Raw genomic sequence first — 23,796 nt, forward strand, 5'->3', positions numbered from 1 at the left:
GTGTGAAATTTTTTGAGACAGAGAAAGATGATATGGGAGACAAGGGAGGAAAATAAGAAAACAAGCTAAGAGGCTGCAGGGTCATCAACTGAACTCTAAAACACAATCTCCAAAATCGTATTTGCCATTTGTCTCAAATATCCCAAATATGTGATCATATTCAGCCTCCACTGTGACCTCGAAAATACATCAAAGTGTATTAATTATATTACTTTGTGGAATGTCAGGTATGTGAGTTGCCCCTAAACGTTTAAGACCACCTTTCATTTCACTTGGAATAACTAAGTCAATGCATCCTTCACAAAGTAGGCTCATCAGACCCGAAAAAAAACAAATACAAATCATCCATTCAACAAAGACATAATCAGATTTTTTACAGATTTATTTATTTATTTTTATTAGAAAGATATGCAAAGAGAAGGAGGAGGACAGAAAGATCTTTCATCTGCTGGTTCACTCCCCAGGTAGCCACAATGAGTTGATCCGAAGCCAGGAGCCAGTAGCTTCCTGTGGATCTCCCACATGGGTGTAGGGTCCCAAGGTTTTAGGCAGTCCTCTACTGCTTTCCCAGACAACACACAGGCAGCTGAAAGGGAATGGAGCAGCCAGGATACGAACTAGCATTCATATGGGATCTCAGTGCACGCAAAGCCAGGACATAGTCACTAGGCTATGCCAGGCCCATAATTAGATTTTAAGAAAGCTTTTTTTTTTTCAAAAGTTTCCAATTTGTTGTGGTTCTAAATGCTACATCTGAACCTGAAAACCAGCCCAGGGTTCTTTTCCTTGTTATCTTACTGGAAAAAAAATTACTGCCAGAAAAAGCCAAAATCAACTTCTATATTGAAAGTGATAAACAAAATTATCAATAAACACTTAATCCTTCAGTGCTTTAATACTCTCATCTGTAAAAGGAGAATAAATACCAATACATCAAATATGATCATAAAAAAAGAAAATACATGCAAAGAATCAAGCTTGCTATTGCAACATATAAGAACTTAAACTATTTAATTGCCATTATTTCTGGCAACCCCAATGAATTGAAATTATTTATCCATTCTTCTGGATTTAAAAAAAAAACATTGTTTACATCTTCAACTCCTACTTGTTCTTCTTTTATCTGACATCTCTACCCATGGCTTTGTATGCATATTATACTCCAACCACAATCTTGCCTGAGTAGTGCCCCACTTTCAACTCTGTTTCCAAATACCCAGTGGTCTTCTAATTAGATTCATAATTCACTTGCATACTTGTACACAGGACTTTGCTAAAAGTTTTACTCTATTTCCTTTCCTGTACTAATATCTTACAGATTCACACATCTACTCAGCACCCTCACACATTACCTCCCTGATGCAAAAGCTCATGTAAGACATTCAGAACCGGGACCCGCACTGTAGCAAAGCAGACAAAGCTACAACCTGTGGTATTAACATTGGTTCAAGTCCTGGCTCCTTTACTTCTTTTTATTTTTGAGATTTATTTTTTATTAGAAAGTCAGGAGCCCAGAGCCTCTTTCAGGTCTCCCACACGGGTGCAGGGTCCCAAGGCTCTGGGCCATCCTCAACTGCCTTCCCAGGTCACAGGCAAGGAACTAGATGTAAAGCGGGACTGCTGGGATTAGAACTAGTGCCCAAAAGGGATCCCGGCACATGCAAGGCGAGAACTTTAGCCACTAGACTACCACGCCAGACCCACTACTCCACTTTTGACTTAGCTCCCTGCTAAAGTGCTTAGGAAAGCAGTTGAGGATGGATTAAGTACTTTGGGCTCCTGAATCCACACAGAAGACCCAGAAGAAGCTCCTGGTTCCTTGCTTCAGACTGGACCAGCTCTGGTTTTATGGCCATAAAGGGAGCGAATTACCTGATGAAAGATCTCTCTAAACCTCTTGAGCAGGACCCTCAGGGCATGCCCCACATCAGGGACCCTGGGGTGGTGTCGGGTGGTTGGACCCAGGGTGTTGAGGCATTTTTGGGAGGCGGGTGTGGCTTCTCTCTTTATCTACCCCTTCCCCAGATACAGAAAAGAAAAAAAGAGAATGTGGAAATGGTAATCTCACCCACCTTCCTTTAGCCCTTGAAACTTACCACCCTAATCAACTACGTAAAAATCATCGAAAAAGAAAAAGAAAAACAGTAAATTATAGAAACACAGTCCCTAAGTGTTTTTTGTTCGTTTGTTTGTTTGCTACCATACCTAGCATGCCAGGGAAGATGCTATAATACCGCCAAAATTTTTTTTCTTTAAAGCCTGAATCCTGTTTTCACTTTTTAATATTTATTTACTTATTCACTTGAAAGGCAGAATTAGAAAGAGACAGAGAGATATTCTATTCAATTGTTCACTCCCCCATATCTAGGGCTGAGTCAGAAAAGCCAGAAGCCTGGAACTCCTTCCAGTCTCCCATGTGGGTGGCAGGGGTCCAGGCAACTTACATCATCTTCAGTGCTTCCCCAGGTGCATTAGCAAAGACTTGGTTTGCAAATACAACAACCAGGACTGGGACTTGACTGGGATTCTGGCACCACAAGTGGTAGCCCATCCCACTAAGCCACAATAACAGCCCCAAGAATTGCACTGTTCAAAGTGTCTGAGATTTAACTTCTCCAGATAAATTCCAACAGTAAATGTATTTCTCTTCTGCATTTACAAAGATTTCCTATGTACTAGATGCTGTTTAAACAACCTTTCTTTAAAAAAATATTTTTGTTTCTACTTGACAGTGTTACACAGAGGAGAGGCGGAGATCTTGTAGCCACTCGTTCACTACCCAAATGGCTGCAACAGGTGGAGCTGGGCTGATCCAAGACCATGTGTCAGCAGTTTCCTCCAGGTTTCCCATGTGAATGCAGCAGTCTAAGGACTGGAACCAATCTCTGCTGCTTTCCCATGCAATAAAAAAGGAGCTGGGTCAGATGCAGAGCAGTGAAAACACAAACTGAAGTCGATAGGCAACACCAGCACCACAGATATAGGCTTAGCCTGCTATACCAGGGTGCCAGCCCCTACTCTAACTAATCTTAAGGAAAATATCCAAACATCAAATTATAACAAAACCTTGAAATTTGACAAAGGGGTTGCAGTGGGGTAAGAGAAAACAGATTTCACTTCCTGTGAAAAAAGCTTAAAGAGGTAAAAAGTAGGGGGGCAAGGGAAACAGCTTTTAGATATTGAACAACAGGAAGTCAAGCACAGTGATCACGAAATCAATGGAAACAATTTATATGAATCCCATGAAAGCCCCAACTTACTGCCTTTCATTTAAGTACAAGAAATGGTACTTCTACCAAGGAAGGCACAAAAAAATATTCAAATATATCACAGATACTGCATGGCCTGAAAGCTAATAATACCTTCTATCCAGCCCTTTATGCAAATGTCTATGGGCCAATGTTTTCCATGGCAAGTAAAGCAACTATATCCACTGACAACATCCTACAAAGAGGCTGATTTCAGTCTTGGTTGCTCTGCTTCTGATCAGGCTCCCTGCTAATGTGTCTGGGAAAGTAGTAGAGGTGAGCTCAAATCATTGAGCCCCCAGTACCTACATGAGACTCAGAGGAATCTCCTGGTTTCAGTCTGGCCCTGCAGCTATTTAGGGAATGAGTCAACAGATGGAAGACCTCTGTTTCTCCCCCTCTGTCTGTAACTCTGCCTTTCAAATAAATAAATCAAAGAAAACAAAGAAAATCAGTCTGCAGGTCATTATTAACATACATAACAAAAAGTAAAAAAGAGGAAATGATGGAATTATTGTCAAATACATAAATAAAATCCAAATATATTTAAAAGAATATAAATACCAGCCCCGGGAGTAAACAATACAAAGTTCACAAGATGGGGCTCAGCAAGGTAGCATATAAAATCCTTGCCTTGCATGCATCAGGATATCATAAGGCGCCAGTTGGTGTTCCGGCAGTCCCGCTTCCCATCCAACTCCAAGTTTGTGGCCTGGGAAAGCAGTCAAAGACAGCCCAAAGCCTTAGGACCCTGTACTCGCATGGGAGACCCAAAGAGGCTCTGGGTTCCTGGCTTCAGATCGGATCAGCTTCAGCCATTGCAGCCTCTTCGGGAGTGAATCATCGAATGGAAGATCTTCCTCTCTGTCTCTCCTCCTCTCCATTCTCCTCCTCTCCTTTCCAATAAAAATAAAAATAGATCTTTAAAAAAATTCACAAGAGGTGAAATCCATAATTGTCAAAACGCATGCAAATCAGCCACCCTCTTGCAGAAGAAGGATTAAACAAACTGTTATATATCCAACAACAAAGAATTATTCAGCATGTGAAAGAAGTGAGCAATCAAATCATGAAGATGTGGTACAAAGTTAAATGCATAGTACTCAGTGAAGGCAGTAGATCTCAAAGATCTCAAAGATCCACAAACCTGCATTTTGCAAATGATAAAACTATACACAGAGTAAAAAATTGGTACTATATTTTTTAAATGTTAGCTCTAAGAGACTAAGCATTTTTAATTTGATTATTTATTTATTCAGGAGGACAAAGAGACCAGTTGTGACTGACTCAACCTAAAACCAAAACCAAGTAAAGTTGTTGGAAGCAGAATCCAAGTACTTGAGTCACTGCCTGCTCTCTCCTGGTGTGTGCGCTGGCAAAATGAATGTAGACTGGAGCTGAGATTTGAACCCAGGCATTCTAAAATGGGACGTGGCAACTAAGTGACAACTAAGCCACTGTGCCAAACACTGGACCAGAGTAACTTATTTAGAAACTAGAAACAGGATAAACACCATCCTATATGAGAGGACATTTGAATCTTGCTATTCCATTTCTAGTCCAGCTATCCACTAACGTGCATGACAGAAATTATCAGGTAATGAATGGATGAAGAACTTTGGTTCATGCCACGCACATGGAAGGCTCGCACTGAGTTCCATGATTTCCATGATCGTTTTCAACCTGACAAACACAACTGTTTCAGGCATCTGAGGAGGGAGCCATATAATGGAAGATCTCTCTCTTTCTCTCTTTCTTTTTTCTCACTCTCTTTCAAGTAGAGGAAAAAACATTTTTTTCAATGACTGGGATTTTTTTTTTTAAAACGAGCACCTCTAAAACATAATTCCCCCTTAGAAACACTGTCCTCTAATCATAATCATTAAAGATATCTAAGATGAACAAAACATATTCCCATTTTATAGTTTACCTAAATCAAAGGCTTGGTAAAATGCTATAAAAAGCAGTTTGCTTTCCATGATAAAGACTAGGTGTTATGAAAGAGGTACACAAGCAAATTGAAAAGTAATTAGAGCAGAAAACATTAGGGAAGCCCTAAATCTCATAGTTTAGCCATTTAAAATGTCAATAAGCCTGTTTCCTCTTCTTCGCAATATACTCGTGATGAGCACTAGCAAATGTCAGTTGGCCTACTTTCAGGGTTTGCAAGTGTTTTGGCTGAGCAGACTGGTATATGTGTGTGTGCGTGTGTGCATGTGTTTTACAAGATTTACTTGTTTAACCATTGTCATTAAATTTATTTTTACATCAAAATAAATTACAACAGATATTCTGGAGAAAGCAATCATAAATTCTAGCTTCATAGAGCAGAAGAAATCAAATAGTTTAGTTTTTGAACATGATATATAGCTACACTTAAGTTTTCCAAAAAGGATACAACAGAAAGTTGAAGCTTATGAGAAATACTAACCATTCAGCACATAAAAAGTACACTCTTTAAAAATTCGCAAAAAATACATGAAGAAAAGGTTAAACTCACAAAACACTCTCAATTTGCTCTGCTCAAGCATGACTCAAAAATATCAGCTAATTACATCAATTAAAAAAGATAGCAACTGTTAGTTTTTGTCTGCATGAATCGCTTTTTTACAAAACTATAAGCATCAGGAGAGTTGCCATTGACATCCCAAAATAAAATTACTTAAATCGTAACTTTAAATAAAAGGCTTTAACATCTTGAGATATGAAACTGAATTTCTTACATAGCAGAACTAAAAATCCAACTTTCAAACACTAACACTAAAATATATTCTAGAAAAAAAATAAAGCAAGTTGCTATACAGTGTTCTGAGATTAGAACTACAAGTATGATCCCTAGATATTTTAGGAAACTATCTCCAGAGAGCCCTTTGGTCATGAAAATAACAATCCTGGTTTATAAGAATCCACTCTAGTGGCATAGGAAGTAAACCTGCCATCTGCAACATCAGATTCGGTATGGTTGCAAGTTCATGTTTCAGCTGCTGAACATCTGATCCAGCTCCCTACTAATGGGCCAGGGAAAAGCAGCAGAGGATGGCACAAGTGTTTCTGCAAATTATATGAGAGACCTGGATGAAGCACTGACTTCTGGCTTCCGCTTGGCTCAGCCCTAATCTTGCAGTCACCCAGAAATCAACCAGCAGAAAGAAGAACTCTCTCTGTATCTCCTTCTCTCTATCAGCATGCCTTTCAAATAAGCCAATACATGCTTACATTAATTAAAACATTATTTACACATTAAAATATGCATAATGATATATTTTACTACAGAACTGACAGACTGAAAACTAAAATTACTACTTTCAAAAATGAGCAAGAATTTATTTCCAATTAAGTTCTAAAAGGACAGACTTGAGGGATGATTAGTAAGTTTTTATCCAACACCAAAAAAACATCATTTGAATGGTCACTGTTTTCTAAGACACTGTACTGAAAACATCCAAAACAGATCCAAATTCATTAATAATCAGAAACACTGTTTCAGCCTAGCAGTTAAGACGCAGGCTTCCCACATTGGAGTACCTCGGGTAGAAACTCAGCTCCTGTTCCCAGTATCAGCAGCAACTGGTATCTCAAGTAATTGGTTCTCTGCCACCCTTGTGTATTAGACTGAATTCCCACCTCACAGTTTAAACTAGACCAGGTCAGCTGTTGTAGTCATCTGAGAATCAACCAGCAAATGAGAGATCTTTATTTCCATTCTTTTCTCTCTCTCTCTCTCTCTGTCCCTCTCTCTCTCTCTCTCCCTCTCTCTCCTCCTTTTTCTCTCGCCTTTTCCTTCTCTCTCCCTCACTCATTGTCTTTTAAATAAAATATTTTTAACATATAAAAATGAATAAATAAAGTACTAGTCCTTTAGTTTTCACTTTTGTTTATATATTTTTCACAGCAAAAACTTCATAAAGAGAACTCACTCTGCTGCCAACTACTAACTTTCAACAGATAATGCCATGAAGCAGCATTTAACAAAGTCTTATTAACTGTTTGTAGTACACACATATTTGTGAGGTACTGAAGATGTGAAAACACACAACAAAGCTAACAAGCAAGAGACAGGTGAGCAATCAGACACCCTAAGTCCCATGGGAGCATAAAACACAGCAGGAGATAAGGAGCAAAGAAGGGTTAGGTTGATATGACTGTCTAAAAAGAAACAGCAAATATGATGGCCCTGAAATGAAGAGCATAGATTATTTAAGGAAATGAAAGAAATTCTGTCCAACAATAAAGGAATGCTGTTTGGGCAACTAGTGTGGCAGATAAAAGTTAAAAAACAGCAGAAGATGTTGGGGAAAATACAGTGAAGAGATCAGCTCACTGACCCAGTGAGCCCTGTATGCAAAAGCTCTGCTGAATTTACTTATTAATAAAAACAGCTTGAAAATTCCATTGTACTTTGTAAAGGCATAAATGATCAACAGGAACAAAACTTAAACCTCTATTTCTAATCTTTATATTTTCATTTAATTTTCCTGTCTTATTGTAATGGCAAGGAACTACAATAAATAGCAGTGGTTACAGAGACCAACTGAAAAGCTGAGCGGGAAGGACCAAGAGAGCCACAGAGCAGAAATCTAGATGTGCCAGGCAGATGTACAGCAAAGAAAAGATGTTGATGTCTCCAGTATACAGTCCACATCTTTACTCCATCATTTCATTCAATCACAACTCCCAAAATTACTATGAACAACATATTCCTAAATCATAGTAGGCATCATTCCCATCAATTCTAAGAACTTAGAATTAGCTGCTGTAAGAAGTTTCGTAAGTAAGATTTTACACTTTAGGATAATACCTCCTTTGTATTTAAAGAGATTATAAAGTATCAAAACAAAATTAGTACAACTGATTCTGGTGCACATGCAGAAAGCACATGAACAAAGGAAAGTTAGTGAAAACATACAACTGTTAGAATGCTTAAAGACTTAACAAACCAAGAGTTATTTAATCTTCAAAATAGCAGATAAAATCTGATATTTGATTTTCACCAAATACATAGCATATATGCTAAAGACAACATTAAAAAGTTGTGCTTTAACGAAATGACAGACAGTCCCCTACATGGTTGGGAGACAATTCAGCAGCAGCATGATGAACTTAGGAAAATCCACGAAAGACACCCATTGTGAGACAGGAGAGGAGAACAGAGAGGGGAGGGTACTTGGTAAAGGGGGGAGGGAGTCCCCAGCACCAACTAAACTGTATCAAAAAACAAACTAAAAAAAAGTGTGCTATTAGAGCACAATAAAAAGGGGAGAGATCTGAAACTCAACTGTGATACAGCTGGGCAGAGCCAACAGCAGAGACAATGGTGAAAAGCAACTTCCCAAAGCAATAGGTTTAACTGAGAAGAAGGGCAAAGGCATGAGAACAGGAGAGACTTAAGGAATCCCCACAGAATAAAACTAAACCAGAGACCTAACAAAGGCAGTACAGAAAGCAATGAAGGGATCTGGGAAGAATGATGCCATGAAAGCCAAGAGAGAAGAGGGCTGCAAGAAAGACAGCAAAGGCAGAGGCTACATTGAGATCAAAGGGGGTGGAGATAAATCAAAACCACAGTAAAAGTGAATAGCCATACTGAATTGGTTAAGATTACCTATTTCCATCTCAACTGACAGAACTAAGAGTTTATCTAGGCAGGGAGAGGGGGATGAACACTTAGAGAAAAACAGACTTTAGTTATCATTCTTGCTGTCTGTAGTCCAAAACCAACAAAACAGAAATGATCTGAATAATTAGTTTTTCTTCAGGGCTACACTCACCACACTGTGGGGCAGGCAAAATTCTTGCTGCTCGAACTGGGCCATGCCTAACAGAGAAGAGCTCTTGTGCTTCTCCACTGATCTGCATGAAAACAAAGAAAAAGTCAGTCATAAAAATGTAGGTCACAACACAGAAGCATGAAAACAAATCTTCTAAACTGTATCATAACTTCTCAAAATTACATATGTAACATACTCATTTATGGCTAATCATTTACATACTAAGCATATTTATAACACATATTATCACAACTACTTTCAGAAAACTGTCAGAATACATATTTGATATGAAAAAAGAAAGTCTGAAAAACAGTCTTTCCTGGAAATCTTATCATTCTGCTTAAACAACAAGAAACTTACATAGCTCTTAAAAGACTTCCTTTCATTTCAGAGTAAAGCAACTATGACATTCTGACAAGTTCAACTAAAATAGTTTAACAGACTTCACCTGTTATCAGTAGCAGTTATGGCTATGCAACTATTAACTTTGAATAAATTAATTAGCTTTTATAAACCCACATTCTTGTACAATTATAAAATGAGAAGATAAAACTGTTAGAAAAAAAGCACATTTTAATAATTTTAACATTCTGTGAAGTTAAAATTATATAATAGCATCTTTCACTGTGATTTATATTACAGAGATTATCACTGTATGAACTGGAATGTCCATTCATTATGAGTTATATCAGTTTTCTAGTAATGCAGAGTATACTTATACATGAAAGTGTGAAAACAACTACTTTTCAACTACTGCATGAAGTACTGAGCAAACTGAATTAGAATTAGTTATGAATGACTTACTAGACTTACTCCCAAATAGTCACAGAGTTTTGAGTACATTTACATATAACTGTCTAACAACTGATGGAGTATATAAGAGAAATTAGGAAGCATTATAAAGCCAGTTCTAAATAACCAGGAATTTAAAATAGATGGAGTCAAAACAAAAATTCAAAAATGAATTTTGTGATGGTATTTTCACATCATACCTGAAAAAGCAGTTTAAAACATACAAAAATATACACATTATAAAATGAAAAACTTTATAGGGCCGCAGGGCAGTAGCCTAGAAGCTAAAGTCCTTGCCTTTTACACACCGGGAGCCCATATGAGCACCGGTTTGTATCCCAGCTGCTCCACTTCCCATTCAGCTCCTTAACTGTAGCCTGGGAAAGCAACAGAGGATGGCCCATGTAGGAGACCCGGAGGAAGCTCCTGGCTCGTGACTTGAGATCAGCTCAGCTCTGGCCACTGCGCCTACCTGGGGAGTGAATCAGCAATGGAAGATCTTTCTGTCTGTCCCTCCTTATCTCTGTGAATCTCATTTTCCAATAAAAATAAACAAATCTTGAAAGAAAAGGAAGGAAGGCAGGAGGGGAGTGAGGGAGGAAAGAGGGAAGAAAGAAGGGAGGGAGGAACAAATTAAGGGAAGGACAGAGGAAGAAAAGGCTTATAAATGTTCCAATATTTAACTATGCAACTATAGAACTGCCTTTTGGAGTAACTTTGTTTTTAGATTTTCAGCTTATTTACCTGAATTATTAAAAATTGAAATTTAAAAAAGTTTGTTGCTTATGATAATTACAACAAAGCTGCTGTCTATAGCAACAAATTCTTTTACAGCACTTGTGATGCACAAAATGCATGCATTGCTAGTACTAACCATACAGCAATAGCACCACCTATCACCACTGACTTATAAACACTACAAACTCAGCACAGCAAGTCATGAAAATGCATCTGCTCTACAAATTCCTTTGGGAGTTTTAATTTTCAAAATGAAAGCCACAGGCATCATATACTACAGCAGGGAAGTCTACATTTAACTATTAAAGGACAGAATTTACAATTTAGAAGAAACCATGAACAGTTCAACTACCCACCAAGGCAATAATCATGCATTCTCTGAATTTTACAATCTCTTTCATATTAAGCACATAGATGATAAAAGGTAAAAACTACTATAAATTAATTATATGCCAGATACATCAATAACTACTTTTTCCTACCTAACTCTTCAAATAAAAAGAACAAATGCCAGGTCATTTGCATTTGAAAATGAATTATTTGTTGGATGACAGATAAATAATAATCCTCTGTAATATACAACATATTAGTAAAATATGAAAAACAAGTTATGAAGTAATACTGTATAACACTGTCAGTATAATGAAAAACATTTCTCACTTATAAAGTTTACACCTACAGTAAATTATAGAATCTTATCACAAAATCTACTGCACTATACCATTATTTCCATCAAGTTTTTAAATAAGACTCTAATGCTTAAAAAAAAAGTATAACCATACCGAAGCTCAATTATACTAAACAGTAAAGAATTTAACAAATCCACCTTGGCATACTCAAAAGATGATAAAACTTTATCATTGCATTTAATACACAAGAGCTTTTACACGGAAAAACATATCAAACTTAGAATAAACCATGCTTTCCAGAAAAACCTAAATGCCCTGTTATACACTTCTATTCTAAATCTTTCTTCCCATGCAAATCAACAAGTAAGAAATAAAAACAAGACTGACTGAATGTAAGAGGCATCCCCATATTCACTACCTAGACATGGTTTCTCACGTCCCAGTTAAGGTCTTAGAACTTTTACTGTAACATTAGAATACAAAAGACATGAAACACTGCCAAATTTATATCTATTTGTAAACACACTGAAACCACAAGTGTACTAATTACTGAAATTAGGAGCATAATTTTAATCCATCCTTTCTGAGTCACAATGTCAATCTTCCAGAGAAGAGAACTCTTCAAAGAGGACATACTAATTCTTTTTGGGTTTTTTTTCTTTTTCCATTTTTTTTTATTATATTTTTTATAATCTTTACATAGTTAAGTAGGGTAAAAAGTTTCAAGGGCTACAGGCAAGTGGGTAATACTATTATTTCCATATTGTTTCTTTAATATATCTGAGGCAAAGGGAGATTTTAAGGGAGAAGCCCCACCCAATCTCCCACTCACCCCAGGACCCAGAAGTGGGGCATGCTCCGAGGGTCTTGCTCAAGTGGTTTTGATAATTCAACAGTTATGAATTGCTGCCAATCTCGCCATTCTAAGTATGATGAGGTCGTTGAAGAATCCACTGATTGACATAGGCCATCTTAGAGTCTCCGTTTGCCCAGTTTTTCACTGCCAACATATGGCTGAGGTGGTTGATTGACTTGTTCTGTCTCCTGTCTTTTCATGGTTAGGGTTCTGAGTCCAGCAGTTCGATTGGGGGGATCCCCAAAGAAACTCTGAAGTGTTCCCAGACCATATTCTTGTATGTGCTAGCAAGTACACAGCCCGACACAGTCCATCGCCCTAATCAGTTGGTGATTGCAATTGCTGGGTCGGTTCTGTTTCCAGCACTGTCTTCCACGCGAACCAATGGGTGTTGCAGTCCATCCTGGTTCTGCCCAGCAACACACTAATTCTAAACCAGAATTTCATTTCAGAAGAACAAGGTGCTAACCAAGCACACACAGAAAGGTTGCATATGCACATTTCAGAAGCCCACACAGAAGTCAGACACACCCTCACAGACTGTGCTTCAGCTGCCACCCAGAACTGCCTCTGCTCATTTCATACAACATGTGCACAGGTAATTTTGCTTTCAAATACATCAGTACCTAGAAGTTGAATTACTAAAAGGCTTCTGAAAAAACGTGATGTCCAGGCTTATTTAAAAAGTGCTGAAAATGGCAGAGTGTCATAGCTGAGGATTTTACAAATCTTGAAAATAATTACACGAGGCCATAAGCTCACTTCTATATTAATAATCACAATAAACACAGATCAAAATTACAAGGAAGGAGTGTACCACAGAGTGTTCCAGCTCCGTGGCAACTGCAAGCAGGGTGGAAACCTCTCCAAGAGTTCCTCATGGTCTCTGCCTTTGTTCTTACTGGCATTTTAATTTCTGATGACAGACTTTTGTTGTTTGGGGCATAAACCGGACGTACCAGTTTGGAGGCACAATAAGGAGAACAAAGAATGATTTGTTCACACTGTAGAAAAAAAACTCTTTTCCAACCATAGAAAATAGCTTTCGCATGGTACAAATATGCAAATTACATACCAGACCAAAAAAAAAAAAAAAAAAGGACGGGGGAGAACAAGTTTAGAATCTCACAACTCAATCTAAGGCAGAAGGAAATTGCACCAGTCAAGGCGGTAAATAACACTCAGAAAAGGCTAGAAAAGTTCTTGGAGAGCTGTGCAGGTGCTTTTCTAGTCCTCACAACCAAGCCCTAAAACTCTGTTCCTAAAACCCTGTCAAAGCCTCACAGGCTATTAGATGACAAAAGAGAAGATTCAATCAAATACTAAAGAATATTAAAACAGCCCAAATGTCACAGAATTCTAAAATGAGATTTCAATTTTCAAATGCTTCTGTTAACAGAATAGACATCAAAGAAAGAACTTTACATATAAGCAGATGGTCTCACGGTGTCCCTTCCAAGTCCTAATCCCAGTTCTCAACAAACATAACCACAATTCTTGCTCCTATTGCTATACTTGGGATCACACAGTATATACTCTTATAAGCACATCTTTCACACATTTCCATGCTAATGAAATTAATTCATTTGTTGCATATAATTCAAAGCTTTTTCTGCTGATATATAGATTTCCATATTTTAAAAAAAAAACTACAACTTTTTCAATCTTGCAACGGTAGCCCATTTAAATGCTTCTTTTTTTGACTCTGTGGATGACAAGAAAAAAAACAGGAGAATTTGTAATGAGAAAGACATTTCAGTGAGTTCGTTAGGTCTCCAGCAGGTCCCAATGGGGCCTGTGATTCTATCTGAAGTCCGTTCCTTTTTCTTTAAACTGTTTTACAATCTTTTGAGTTTGTAGGAAAGTGATTGCAATGCAAATGCTTTTCAAGCACAGAAATGCAAATCACTGTTGTGTGGTAGATATAAAATAGACTTCCATCTTGAAAGGATTATTCCAAGCAGTACATTTTAGTGCCAAAAGGATATTAATCAAGTTTGCCTCTATCAACAAATTCATTCAGGCATTCCTAATTCCATTTATCTGTTCTTTACCTTCTCCTTTGAACAGCTCTAAGAATTCCTGAAACTCTTCATTAAAAAGTTACACGGGGTGGTGCAGTGGCACACCAAGCTAATCCTCTGCCTGCAATATGGCATTCTAAATGGGCACCAGTTTTGATTCTCAAAATCTTTTTGTTGTTGTTGTTTTTTAAGATTTATTAGCATTTTAGAGAAGGAAGGAGAAACAAAGAGAGGTCTTCTGTTCTCTGGTTCACTATTAAAGTGGTCAGAGCTGAGGTGACTGGAAGCTGGGTGTCAGGAGCTTCCTCCTGGCACCCGAAGTGTATGCAGTGGCCCAAGGACTTGGGCCATTCCCTGTTGCCTTCCCAAGCTGCAATCAGAGAACTGCATTGGAAGTGGAATAGTTGGGGCATGAACTGGCACCCATATGGCGTCCCAGGCGTGCAGGGAGAGGACTTTAGCCAGCAGGCTATCGTGCCAGGCCCCAGTATTATTATTTTCAAATATACGGTTTTTATCTAATGGTTTGTTACAATAAAATTTAAAAGGTTTTATTTATTTATTTATTTGACATGTAGGATGAGAATGGGAGAGAGTGATAAAGCAAAAGAAATGTTTCACCTAACGATTCGCTCCTCAGATGCGCACAACAGTTAGGCCTGGGCCATGTTGAAGCCAAGAGCTGTGTATTTGATGTGGGACCCAAGTACTGGGCCTCTTGCTACACATGTGGGAGACTTGCATGGAGTGCTAGGATTCTGGCTCTGGTCTGGCTCAACCCTAGCTGTTAGAATAATTTGGGGGGTGAACCAGCATACAAAATAATTGTTTCTGTCTTTCCTTCTCTCTTTTTTCCTCTTCTGTTCAAAAAAGTAAATAAATAAATCTTTTAAAAAACTTATTTTCTGGGTTTAACTTGACAGAACTAGCCCCTAGTGCCAGCTTCTGCCAGCTGATGCTGTGGAGAGTGCATAATCTGGGAGTGGGAGTGGCCTGGGAGGGAAATAGTGGGCTCCTCCCTCTTGGGTTACCACCCCCCATGGGAGGGCACGAAAACTAGGACGGGGTTGGGGTGGCTAGACAGAGACACCCAACGACATCCGTGAAGGCTGGATAGTTGAGCTGGATAGATAGAACAAGCTTTAATACCCATTGACATGTATGAGAGCAGAAGAGAATGTGGGACAGACTGGACTAGTCTGCCAAACATACTGGCAAACCAGCGTAGGGGGCGGGCCTGGTTGGGGTTATTGTGGGTCGCTCCAGCTAGGCTGCTGCTCCCACTGGTTTATGTGAGGGTCGAGTATGTGCTGGGCAGAACCAGGCTGGACTGCAAACACCCACTGGTTCCAGTAGAAGACATGGATGGAAACAGAACCAACCCAGCAACTGCAACCACCAGATGATCGGGGAAATGAACTGTACCGGGCTGTGTACTTGCTAGTACATACAAGATTCTGGTCTGGGAACATCTCAGAGAAAGTTTCTTTGGGGATCTCCCCAATCAAGCTTTCGGACTCAGAACACTAACCATCAAATGACAGAAGACAGAGCAAATCAATCAACCACCTCAGCTATATGTTGGCAGTGAAAAACTGGGCAAACGGAGACTCTAAGATGGCCTATGTCAATCAGTGGATTCTTCAACGACCTCATCATACTTAGAATGGCAAGATTGGCAGCAATTCATAACTGTTGAATTATCAAAACCACTTGAGCAAGACCCTCGAAGCATGTCCCACTTCTGGGTCCTGGGGTGGGTGGGAGATTGGATGGGGCTTCTCCTTTAAAATCTCCTTTTACATCAGATATATTAAAGAAACAATACGGGGCCCGGCGCAGTGGCCTAGCAGCTAAAGTCCTCACCTTTAACGCGCCGGGATCCCATACGGCACCGGTTCTAATCCCGGCAACTCCACTTCCCATCCAGTTCCCTGCTTGTGGCCTGGGAAAGCAGTCGAAGACGGCCCAAAGCCTTGGGACCCTGCACCCACGTGGGAAAACCCGGAAGAGGTTCCTGGTTCCCGGCTTCAGATCGGCGCGTACCAGCCCGTAGCGGCTCACTTGGGGAGTGAATCATCGGACAGAAGATCTTCCTCTCTGTCTCTCCTCCTCTCTGTATATCTGATTTTGTAATAAAATAAATAAATCTTAAAAAAAAAAAAAAAAAAAAGGGCCCGGCAGCGTGGCCTAGAGGCTAAAGTCCTCGCCTTGAAAGCCTCGGGATCCCATATGGGCGCCGGTTCTAATCCCGGCAGCTCCACTTCCCATCCAGCTCTCTGTTTGTGGCCTGGGAAAGCAGTCGAGGACGGCCCAAAGCTTTGGGACCCTGCACCCGCGTGGGAGACCAGGAAGAGGTTCCTGGTTCCCGGCATCGGACCGGCGCGTACCGGCCCGTTGCGGCTCACTTGGGGAGTGAAACATCAGATGGAAGATCTTCCTCTCTGTCTCTCCTCCTCTCTGTATATCCGGCTTTCCAATAATAATAAATCCTTAAAAAAAAAAAAAAAAAGAAGCAATACGGAACTAATTGTCTTACCCATCTTCCTGTAGGGCTTGAACCTTTTTACCCTGAATATGTCAAGATTATCAAAAATAATAAAAAAAACTTATTTTCTTATTATGTTTCATGTGTAGTGTATGTATAATATATAGTGGCCCATTTGAAAAATCCAATTGGTTGGGGCCTTAACCCACACATGGAAAAACTGAGTTTAATTGCTTTCTCTGGCTTGGAGTCCAGCTTTCAGTAACTGCCAACGCTAATCCTGGGAAGCACTACAGAGGAGTGAAGTAATCTTGTACCTGCCACCATTGTGAGAGGCCTGGATTGAGGTCCTAGTTCTTGGGTTTTGTCCCTAGAGCAGCTATAGCTTTTTCAGATATTTAGGGGAGGAACTCGCAAAAGGGTCCCACATGGGGAGCAGAGGCACAAGTACTTGGGTCATCTTCTTTTGCCTTCTCAGGCAACTTAGGGGAAGCTGTATAGGAAGCAGAGCATGAGGACTAGAACTGACAATCTGGTATTGATTGCAGCATCACAAGCTGAGGCTTAATCCACTGCATTATAATGCCTGCCCAGATAATCTACTCTGACTGATTTTTGTGTGTATTTTTATATTTTGTATTATTATTATCATTTTATGATACAATTCCATAGGCCTTGGGATTTCACCTACCCCCACCCCAAATCCCCTGCCATCCACTGAGTTCCCCTATATTATTACTATATTATGGTTCTTCATAAACAGTCATATGTCCATCATTGTGGGCATGGACAATTAAACAATTAACTGTTTCATTGAGAGTCCATCTTTTATCTGAAAGTAGAGATGCCCACTGCATTGTATCCTCACATCTGGACGTGATAATTTCCATTACACAGTTACCATACATCCCCTTAAGTAAAAGCCACAATACAAAATTAACAACAGGAAGAAAAATAGAAATTTACAACGCCATGAAGTTCTCAAGAGGTTTTGATGGTTCAGCAGTCCTGAACTGCTGTCAGTCCTGCCACTCCAATTGCGAAGAAATCTCTCCAGAATCTCCTGGCTAACAGTCTACCTTAAACTCTCCATCTGCCCAGATACTCACTACCAACACTTGGTTGGAGTAGTTGATTAATTTGTTCTGTCCTCTGCCATGGTACCAGGTGTCCTCTGAGGCTCCAACATACTGCCATATCCGCGATGAGCATTTGGATATGCTATTCAAATTTTTAATTTTTATTGGAAAGTGAGATACACAGTGAAGGGGAGAGACAGAAAGGAAGATCCTCCATCCGATGATTCACTCTGCAAGCGGCTACACTGGCCGGAGCTGCACCAAACCGAAGCCAGGAGTCGGAAACCTCTTCTGGGTCTCCCATGCAGATGCGGGGTCCCAAGGCCTTGGACCATCCCCCACTGCTTTCCCAAGCCACAAGCAGGGAGCTGGTTGGGGAGCAGGACCACCAGGATTAGAACCGGCACCCACATGGAATACCGGTGTGCTTTAGCCACTAGGCCACTGTGCTGGACCCGTGTGTGTGTGTGTGTGTGTGTGTGTGTGAGATGAATGTAAGGTCTGTGTTTACATTGATTTTATTGTTGCCTGTGTCTAGCACCATTTGTTGAAAATATGGTCTTTGCTCTACTGCATTGTCATTGCTGTTTTGTCATGGATCAGTTGTGCCTGTGTTTTGTTTTGTTGATCTGTTTGGACATAATTGCAAATTTATAACAAGTCTTGTTGGCAGAGTCATTCGTTGGTAGTATTCAGTATTCAGTATTCAGTTAGCTATCCTTGATCTTTTGTCTCTATATAAATTTTAGAATCCATTTATCACTACTGGCAATATAACTTGGTGAGACTTTGCTTGGGATTGAATTTTTAGGTGAAACTGTGAACAACTGACATCTTGCTAGTATTGAATCTTTATGAACATGAAATATGTTGCATTTAATCCTTTTTTATACCTTTTATCATTTTTGTAGTTTTCCATTTATGGTTGTTTTACAAGGTTTACATTAAAGGATTTAGTTTTTTGTTTGCTTACATAAATCATAATTTTAATTTTCAATTCTAATTTTTCATTCTATAGGAAAGGTTGAATTCTTTTTTTTTTAAGATTTATTTTATTTTTATTACAAAGTCAGATATACAGAGAGGAGGAGAGATAGAGAGGAAGTGGAGCTACTAGGATTAGAACCGGCGACCACATGGGATCCCAGCGCGTTCAAGGCGAGGACCTCAGCCACTAGGCCACGCCATTGGGCCCAGAAAGGTTGAATTCTACATACTCTTTATAACTGCTTACTTGCTGCAAAGCAGTAAGTCTTTTTGGGTTGTTTTTTTAATTTCATACACAGATCTTCCTGTAATTTATGATAAGTTTCTGTTTTCCTGTTATATACCTTTTGCATCTTAAATGTACTCTAACCCAAATGCTTGGGACATTTTATCATATTTTGGAGTATTTGTTTATATGTAATGATGAGTTGGATGTGGTATCTAAGAGTAAACACAGAATTCATTAATGGAAAATATGAAAAGAGGAACTCATTTATGTTTTAAAAACTTGTAAATACAGGCTGAAGATAATTGTTAAATTTTCTCTCCTTTTTCTATAAATTGATCTTTCAAATAAAAATAAATAAATCTTTAAAAAAAAGAAGTGGAGCATGCCCCACATCCGGGACTTGGGGTGGGCGGGAAACCGGGAGGGGCTTCTCCCTCAATGTCCCCCTTTACCTCAGATACATGATGGAAACAATATGGACATAATGGCATTACCCACTTTCCTATCCCCCTGAACCTTTTTTTCTTTTTTTTTTTCTTTTCTTCTTTTTCCTTTAACTGTAATTAACTATGTAAAGATTGTCAACAACAATACAATAAAAAAAAAAGAGATATTATTTCACAGAAAAAAAAAAAAAAAAAGAAGTGGAGCAACTGGGACACAAACTGGCACCCATATGGAATCCCATTCCATGCAAGGTGAGGACTTTAGCTGCTAGGCTATTGCACCAGGCCCCAAATACTTATTTTTATTGGAAGGGCAGATCAGTTTCACAAAGCAGGAGATACAGAGAGGAAGATCTTCCATCCACTAGTACACTTCTCAAATGTCTACTATGGTCAGAGCTGAGCTGATCCAAAGCCAGGAGCCAGGAGCTTCTTCTGGGTCTCCCACATGGGTGCAGGGTCCCAAAGCTTTGGGCCATCATCTACTGCTTTCCCAGCCACCAGCAGGGAGCAGGAGGGGAAGTGGAGCAGCTGGGAAATGAACTGGTGTCCATATAGCATTCTGGTGCACACAAGGTGAGGATTTAGCCAATAGGTTATATTGTCAGGTCCAATTGTTAACTTTTTCAAAAAAATTATTTTTATTTGAAAAGCACAGTTACAGAGAGAAGGAGACAGAGAACAGGACAGACAGAGAATCTTCCATCCATTGGTCACTCCCAAAATGGATGTAAGTGCTGTAGCTGAGCTGGTCAGCAGCCAGGAGTTTCTTTCAGATATCCTGTATGGGATGCTGATGCTGCAGGTGGAGGCTTAGAATGCTATGCCATGGGGAGAAAAAAAAAAAAGAATGCTACAGCATGGTGCTTGTCCTTACTGGTCATTTGACAGTTTTTTTCCTTGTTTTCTTATCCAGCAAATGAAAATGGCAATTATCAGTATCCATGGATCATTGATTTGGATTGGCTCAGCTCTAGCCATTGCAGTCACTTGGGGAATAAACCATCGGAAGGAACATCTTCCTCTCTGTTTCTCCTCCTTTCTGTATATCCACCTTTACACTGAAAATAAATAAATCATTTTAAAAAAAGACTGTAACTTATATACTCAGAATTAAGTAAACCTTATTCATTATTTATATAAATGGAAATATAGCTTGCAAATTCAAGAGGTCTTCAGTGAGTTCATAGAAAATGTGAATTATGCAAAAGCCATGTATAGAATAATTTTTTTTACAACAAACTAAGCATATTTTTTAACAGATTTATTTATTTTTATTGGAAAGGCAGATCTACAGAGAGAAGGAATAAAGAGAGAAAAATCTGCCTGCAGGGGCCCAAGACTTGAGTGATCCTCTGCTGCTTCCCCAGGCTGTAAGCAGGGAGCTGGATTGGAAATGGAGCAGCTGGGATACGAACCAGTGCCCTTAAAGAATGCTGGTGCGGCCGGAATAGCTCAGTTGGGAGCGCGTTAGACTGAAGAATGCTGGAGCCACAGGCAGAAGACTAGCCTACTATGGCACCTTGTCAGCCCCTAAATAGCTAATTTTAAAAATTTACTTATTTGAAAGGTGAATTTGTAGAGAGGAGAGAGTTCTTCCATCTGCTGGTTCGCTTCTCAGATGGCCTCAAAGGACAGGGTGGACCAGACCAAAGCCACCACTGGGGAGCTTCTGGATTTCCCACATGTTAGCAGAGGCCCAAAGACGGGTTGTTCTCCACTGTTTTTCCATATTTCATTAACAGCGAGGAGGTGGATCAGAGGATGAGCAGCAGGGACATGAAGTTGCCCCATACAGGATGCTTGCTTTGCAGATGGAGGCTTAGTCTATTATACCATCATGTCATTCTCAGCCAATTTTTAAAAAAATGTATTTATTTGTATTGGAAAGTCAGATATACAGAGAGGACGAGAGACAGAGAGGAAGATCTTCTGTCCACTGATTCACTCCCCAAGTGACCGCAGTGGCCAGAGCTGAGCTGATCCGAAGCCAGGAGCCTGGAGCTTCTTTCGAGTCTCCCATGTGGGTGCAGGGTCCCAAGGCTTTTGGGCTGTCCTAGGGAGCTGGATGGGAAGTGGAGGTTGCCAGGATTAGAACTGGTGCCCATATGTGATCCCGGTGCATGCAAAACAAGGACATTAGCCACTAGGCTACCATGCCAGGCCCTAAACACCTAATTATGAAGGACTTTTGATTTGCCAGTAAACTGAGTGGAGAGTTCAGAATCCCATACACCTCACCCTATAATTTTCCCCACTGTCAGTATCTTATACCCAAGTGGTAATAATATTAAATCCATGAAAATACACTGTCATCATTTTTGCCACATCAGTGTCACCTAGTGTTTATAATTTATGTTAGGAATCACTTTCAGTACTTTTTATTTTGTATTTTTTTTTTTTACTAGTAACACAGTGGGCCCGGTGGTGTGGCCTACCGGCTAAAGTCCTCGCCTTGAATGTGCCGGGATCCCATATGGGCGCCGGTTCTAATCCCGGCAGCTCCACTTCCCATCCAGCTCCCTGCTTGTGGCCTGGGAAGGCAGTCGAGGACGGCCCAAAGCTTTGGGACCCTGCACCCGTGTGGGAGACCCGGAAGAGGTTCCTGGTTCCCGGCTTCGGATTGGCACAGCACCGGCCGTTGCGGCTCACTTGGGGAGTGAATCATCGGACGGAAGATCTTCCTCTCTGTCTCTCCTCCTCTCTGTATATCCGACTTTGTAATGAAAAATAAATTAGTAACACAGTGACATTCATCCACCATTATAGCATCATGTAGAATGTTTTTATAATCCTAAAAATCTCTGTTCCCCTAAAGCCTACCACAGATATTTTTACTGAGTCTATAATTTTACTTTTTTCCAAAATATCAGTATAGTTGAAATCATACAGTAAGTAGTCAGATGAAATAAAACCAAAGATACATAAAGTGTGAAATGAGCAAATTTCAAGTCTGAAGTGGTTTTACTTTTAAAAAAAAAAAAGATTTATTTATTTTTATTGCAAAGTCAGAGATAAACAGAGAGGAGGAGAGACAGAGAGGAAGATCTTCCGTCCAATGATTCACTCCCCAAGTGACTGCAACACCTGTGCTGTCAGCAGCCAGGAACTTCTTCCAGGTCTCCCACATGGGTGCAGGAACCCAAGGCTTTGAGCCATCATCAGCTGCTTTCCCAGGCCACAGGCAGGGAGCTAGATGGGAAGTGGAGCTGCCGGGATTAGAACCGGCGCCCATATGGGATCCCAGAGTGTTCAAGGCGAGGACTTTAGCCACTAGGCCACTGCGCCGGGCCCAGTTTTTACTTTTATATTTGTGTGTGTATCTGTTTCTGTATGTGTGCATGTATATGTATCCACATGAATGTGAGTACAACCTTTACCAGGAGGAAAATGTAGAACTTTTCTTATAAAGTTCCTCCGTCACTCTTTTTTTCTCTCCTACTCCCTGTAAGGTACTAATTTTGACCAAAGATGAGTTTTGCATGTACTAAAATTTGCATGAATAGAGCTTATAATATGTCATCTTTTGTGTGTTGTCTTTTTCCCTGTGAGATTTTTTATATTTGTACTGCTCTGTATGCAATAAAATAATGAATTAAAAGGAATCCAGTTTATATGGGTGAGTGTTTGTGATGTGTTTATGACAGCTACTAGGCTGACACTTTCAATAATGGTGCTACCTTGACTTGAAATACCCTCCAGTCTGTCTCCAGGCATGTGTGTCAGAGTAGCCTGAGTGGTTTTACATTAATATCTACCCAAAGGAAGATCTTTTGACTACAGAAGTGTTAGTTGCAAATGGAAGATATCATTAGGGCGGCTTCAAAGGACTGGAATGATATTTGGATTGGTGGGAGCTGAAGTAATGGCTGGGGTTTTGAAGTGTAATGTCTAAATCAGAGTTGCATAACTGAAGGAATGTGTGAGATCAAACTGATTTTCTTTGATCTTCCTTTGGAAAAATCAGGCTGAAGGGAAAAGGTTAAAGTTGCTGTAAAATACTCCATTCTATGTGTGCAAAAAATTTGGAAGTATGAAAATATGATTACAAGTTCCATTCATTATTTATGTTCTGCGGTTTTCATATTGTTTTTGAAATTCACTTCCTTCTTCCCTCAAGTTTTGTATTTTGAATTTAGTGTCAAGACTAAAACACAGACTGGGTTGCAGTCTCCTTTATGTGGTTACCAAATAATCTGTAGTATAAGTTGTTAGTCCTTACAAATATGCATTTTAGGTGGTTTTTGTGGTTGATTTTTTTTCTTGATGGTATACAGAATAGGTTACAGAAATACTGACACTCGACATTTACTGAATCATTTGTGGTTAGGCAGGCAAAAATAAAACAAAAATGTTGTTTTCCACTTCCGTTTATTTGTAGAAATCTTTTGAAAGGTCTGATCATTTCTATTAGGGATACTTTCTCAAATTGTTTGCTCTTAGATTTTTGATATTGTTGAGGTAGAGCTGTTTCACTTCACCGAAGACACTGGTATTGACTTACTAGAAATG

At 39.6% G+C, this 23,796-nt stretch overlaps 1 protein-coding gene across 6 annotated transcripts in view; it reads right to left on the bottom strand.

Moving 5' to 3' along the window:
• Window positions 1–23,796, bottom strand: part of BCAS3 (BCAS3 microtubule associated cell migration factor) — a 546,677-nt gene that overhangs the window by 472,694 nt on the left and 50,187 nt on the right. For all 6 annotated transcript variants that reach the window (XM_058675591.1, XM_058675590.1, XM_058675592.1 and 3 more), the window contains one exon: window positions 9,017–9,098. In XM_058675591.1, coding sequence (XP_058531574.1) covers window positions 9,017–9,098 — 82 coding nt within the window. The remainder of the gene's footprint in view (window positions 1–9,016; window positions 9,099–23,796) is intronic.

Source organism: Ochotona princeps, chromosome 17 (genome assembly GCF_030435755.1).
Source record: "Ochotona princeps isolate mOchPri1 chromosome 17, mOchPri1.hap1, whole genome shotgun sequence".
Taxonomy (NCBI): Eukaryota; Metazoa; Chordata; class Mammalia; order Lagomorpha; family Ochotonidae; genus Ochotona; species Ochotona princeps.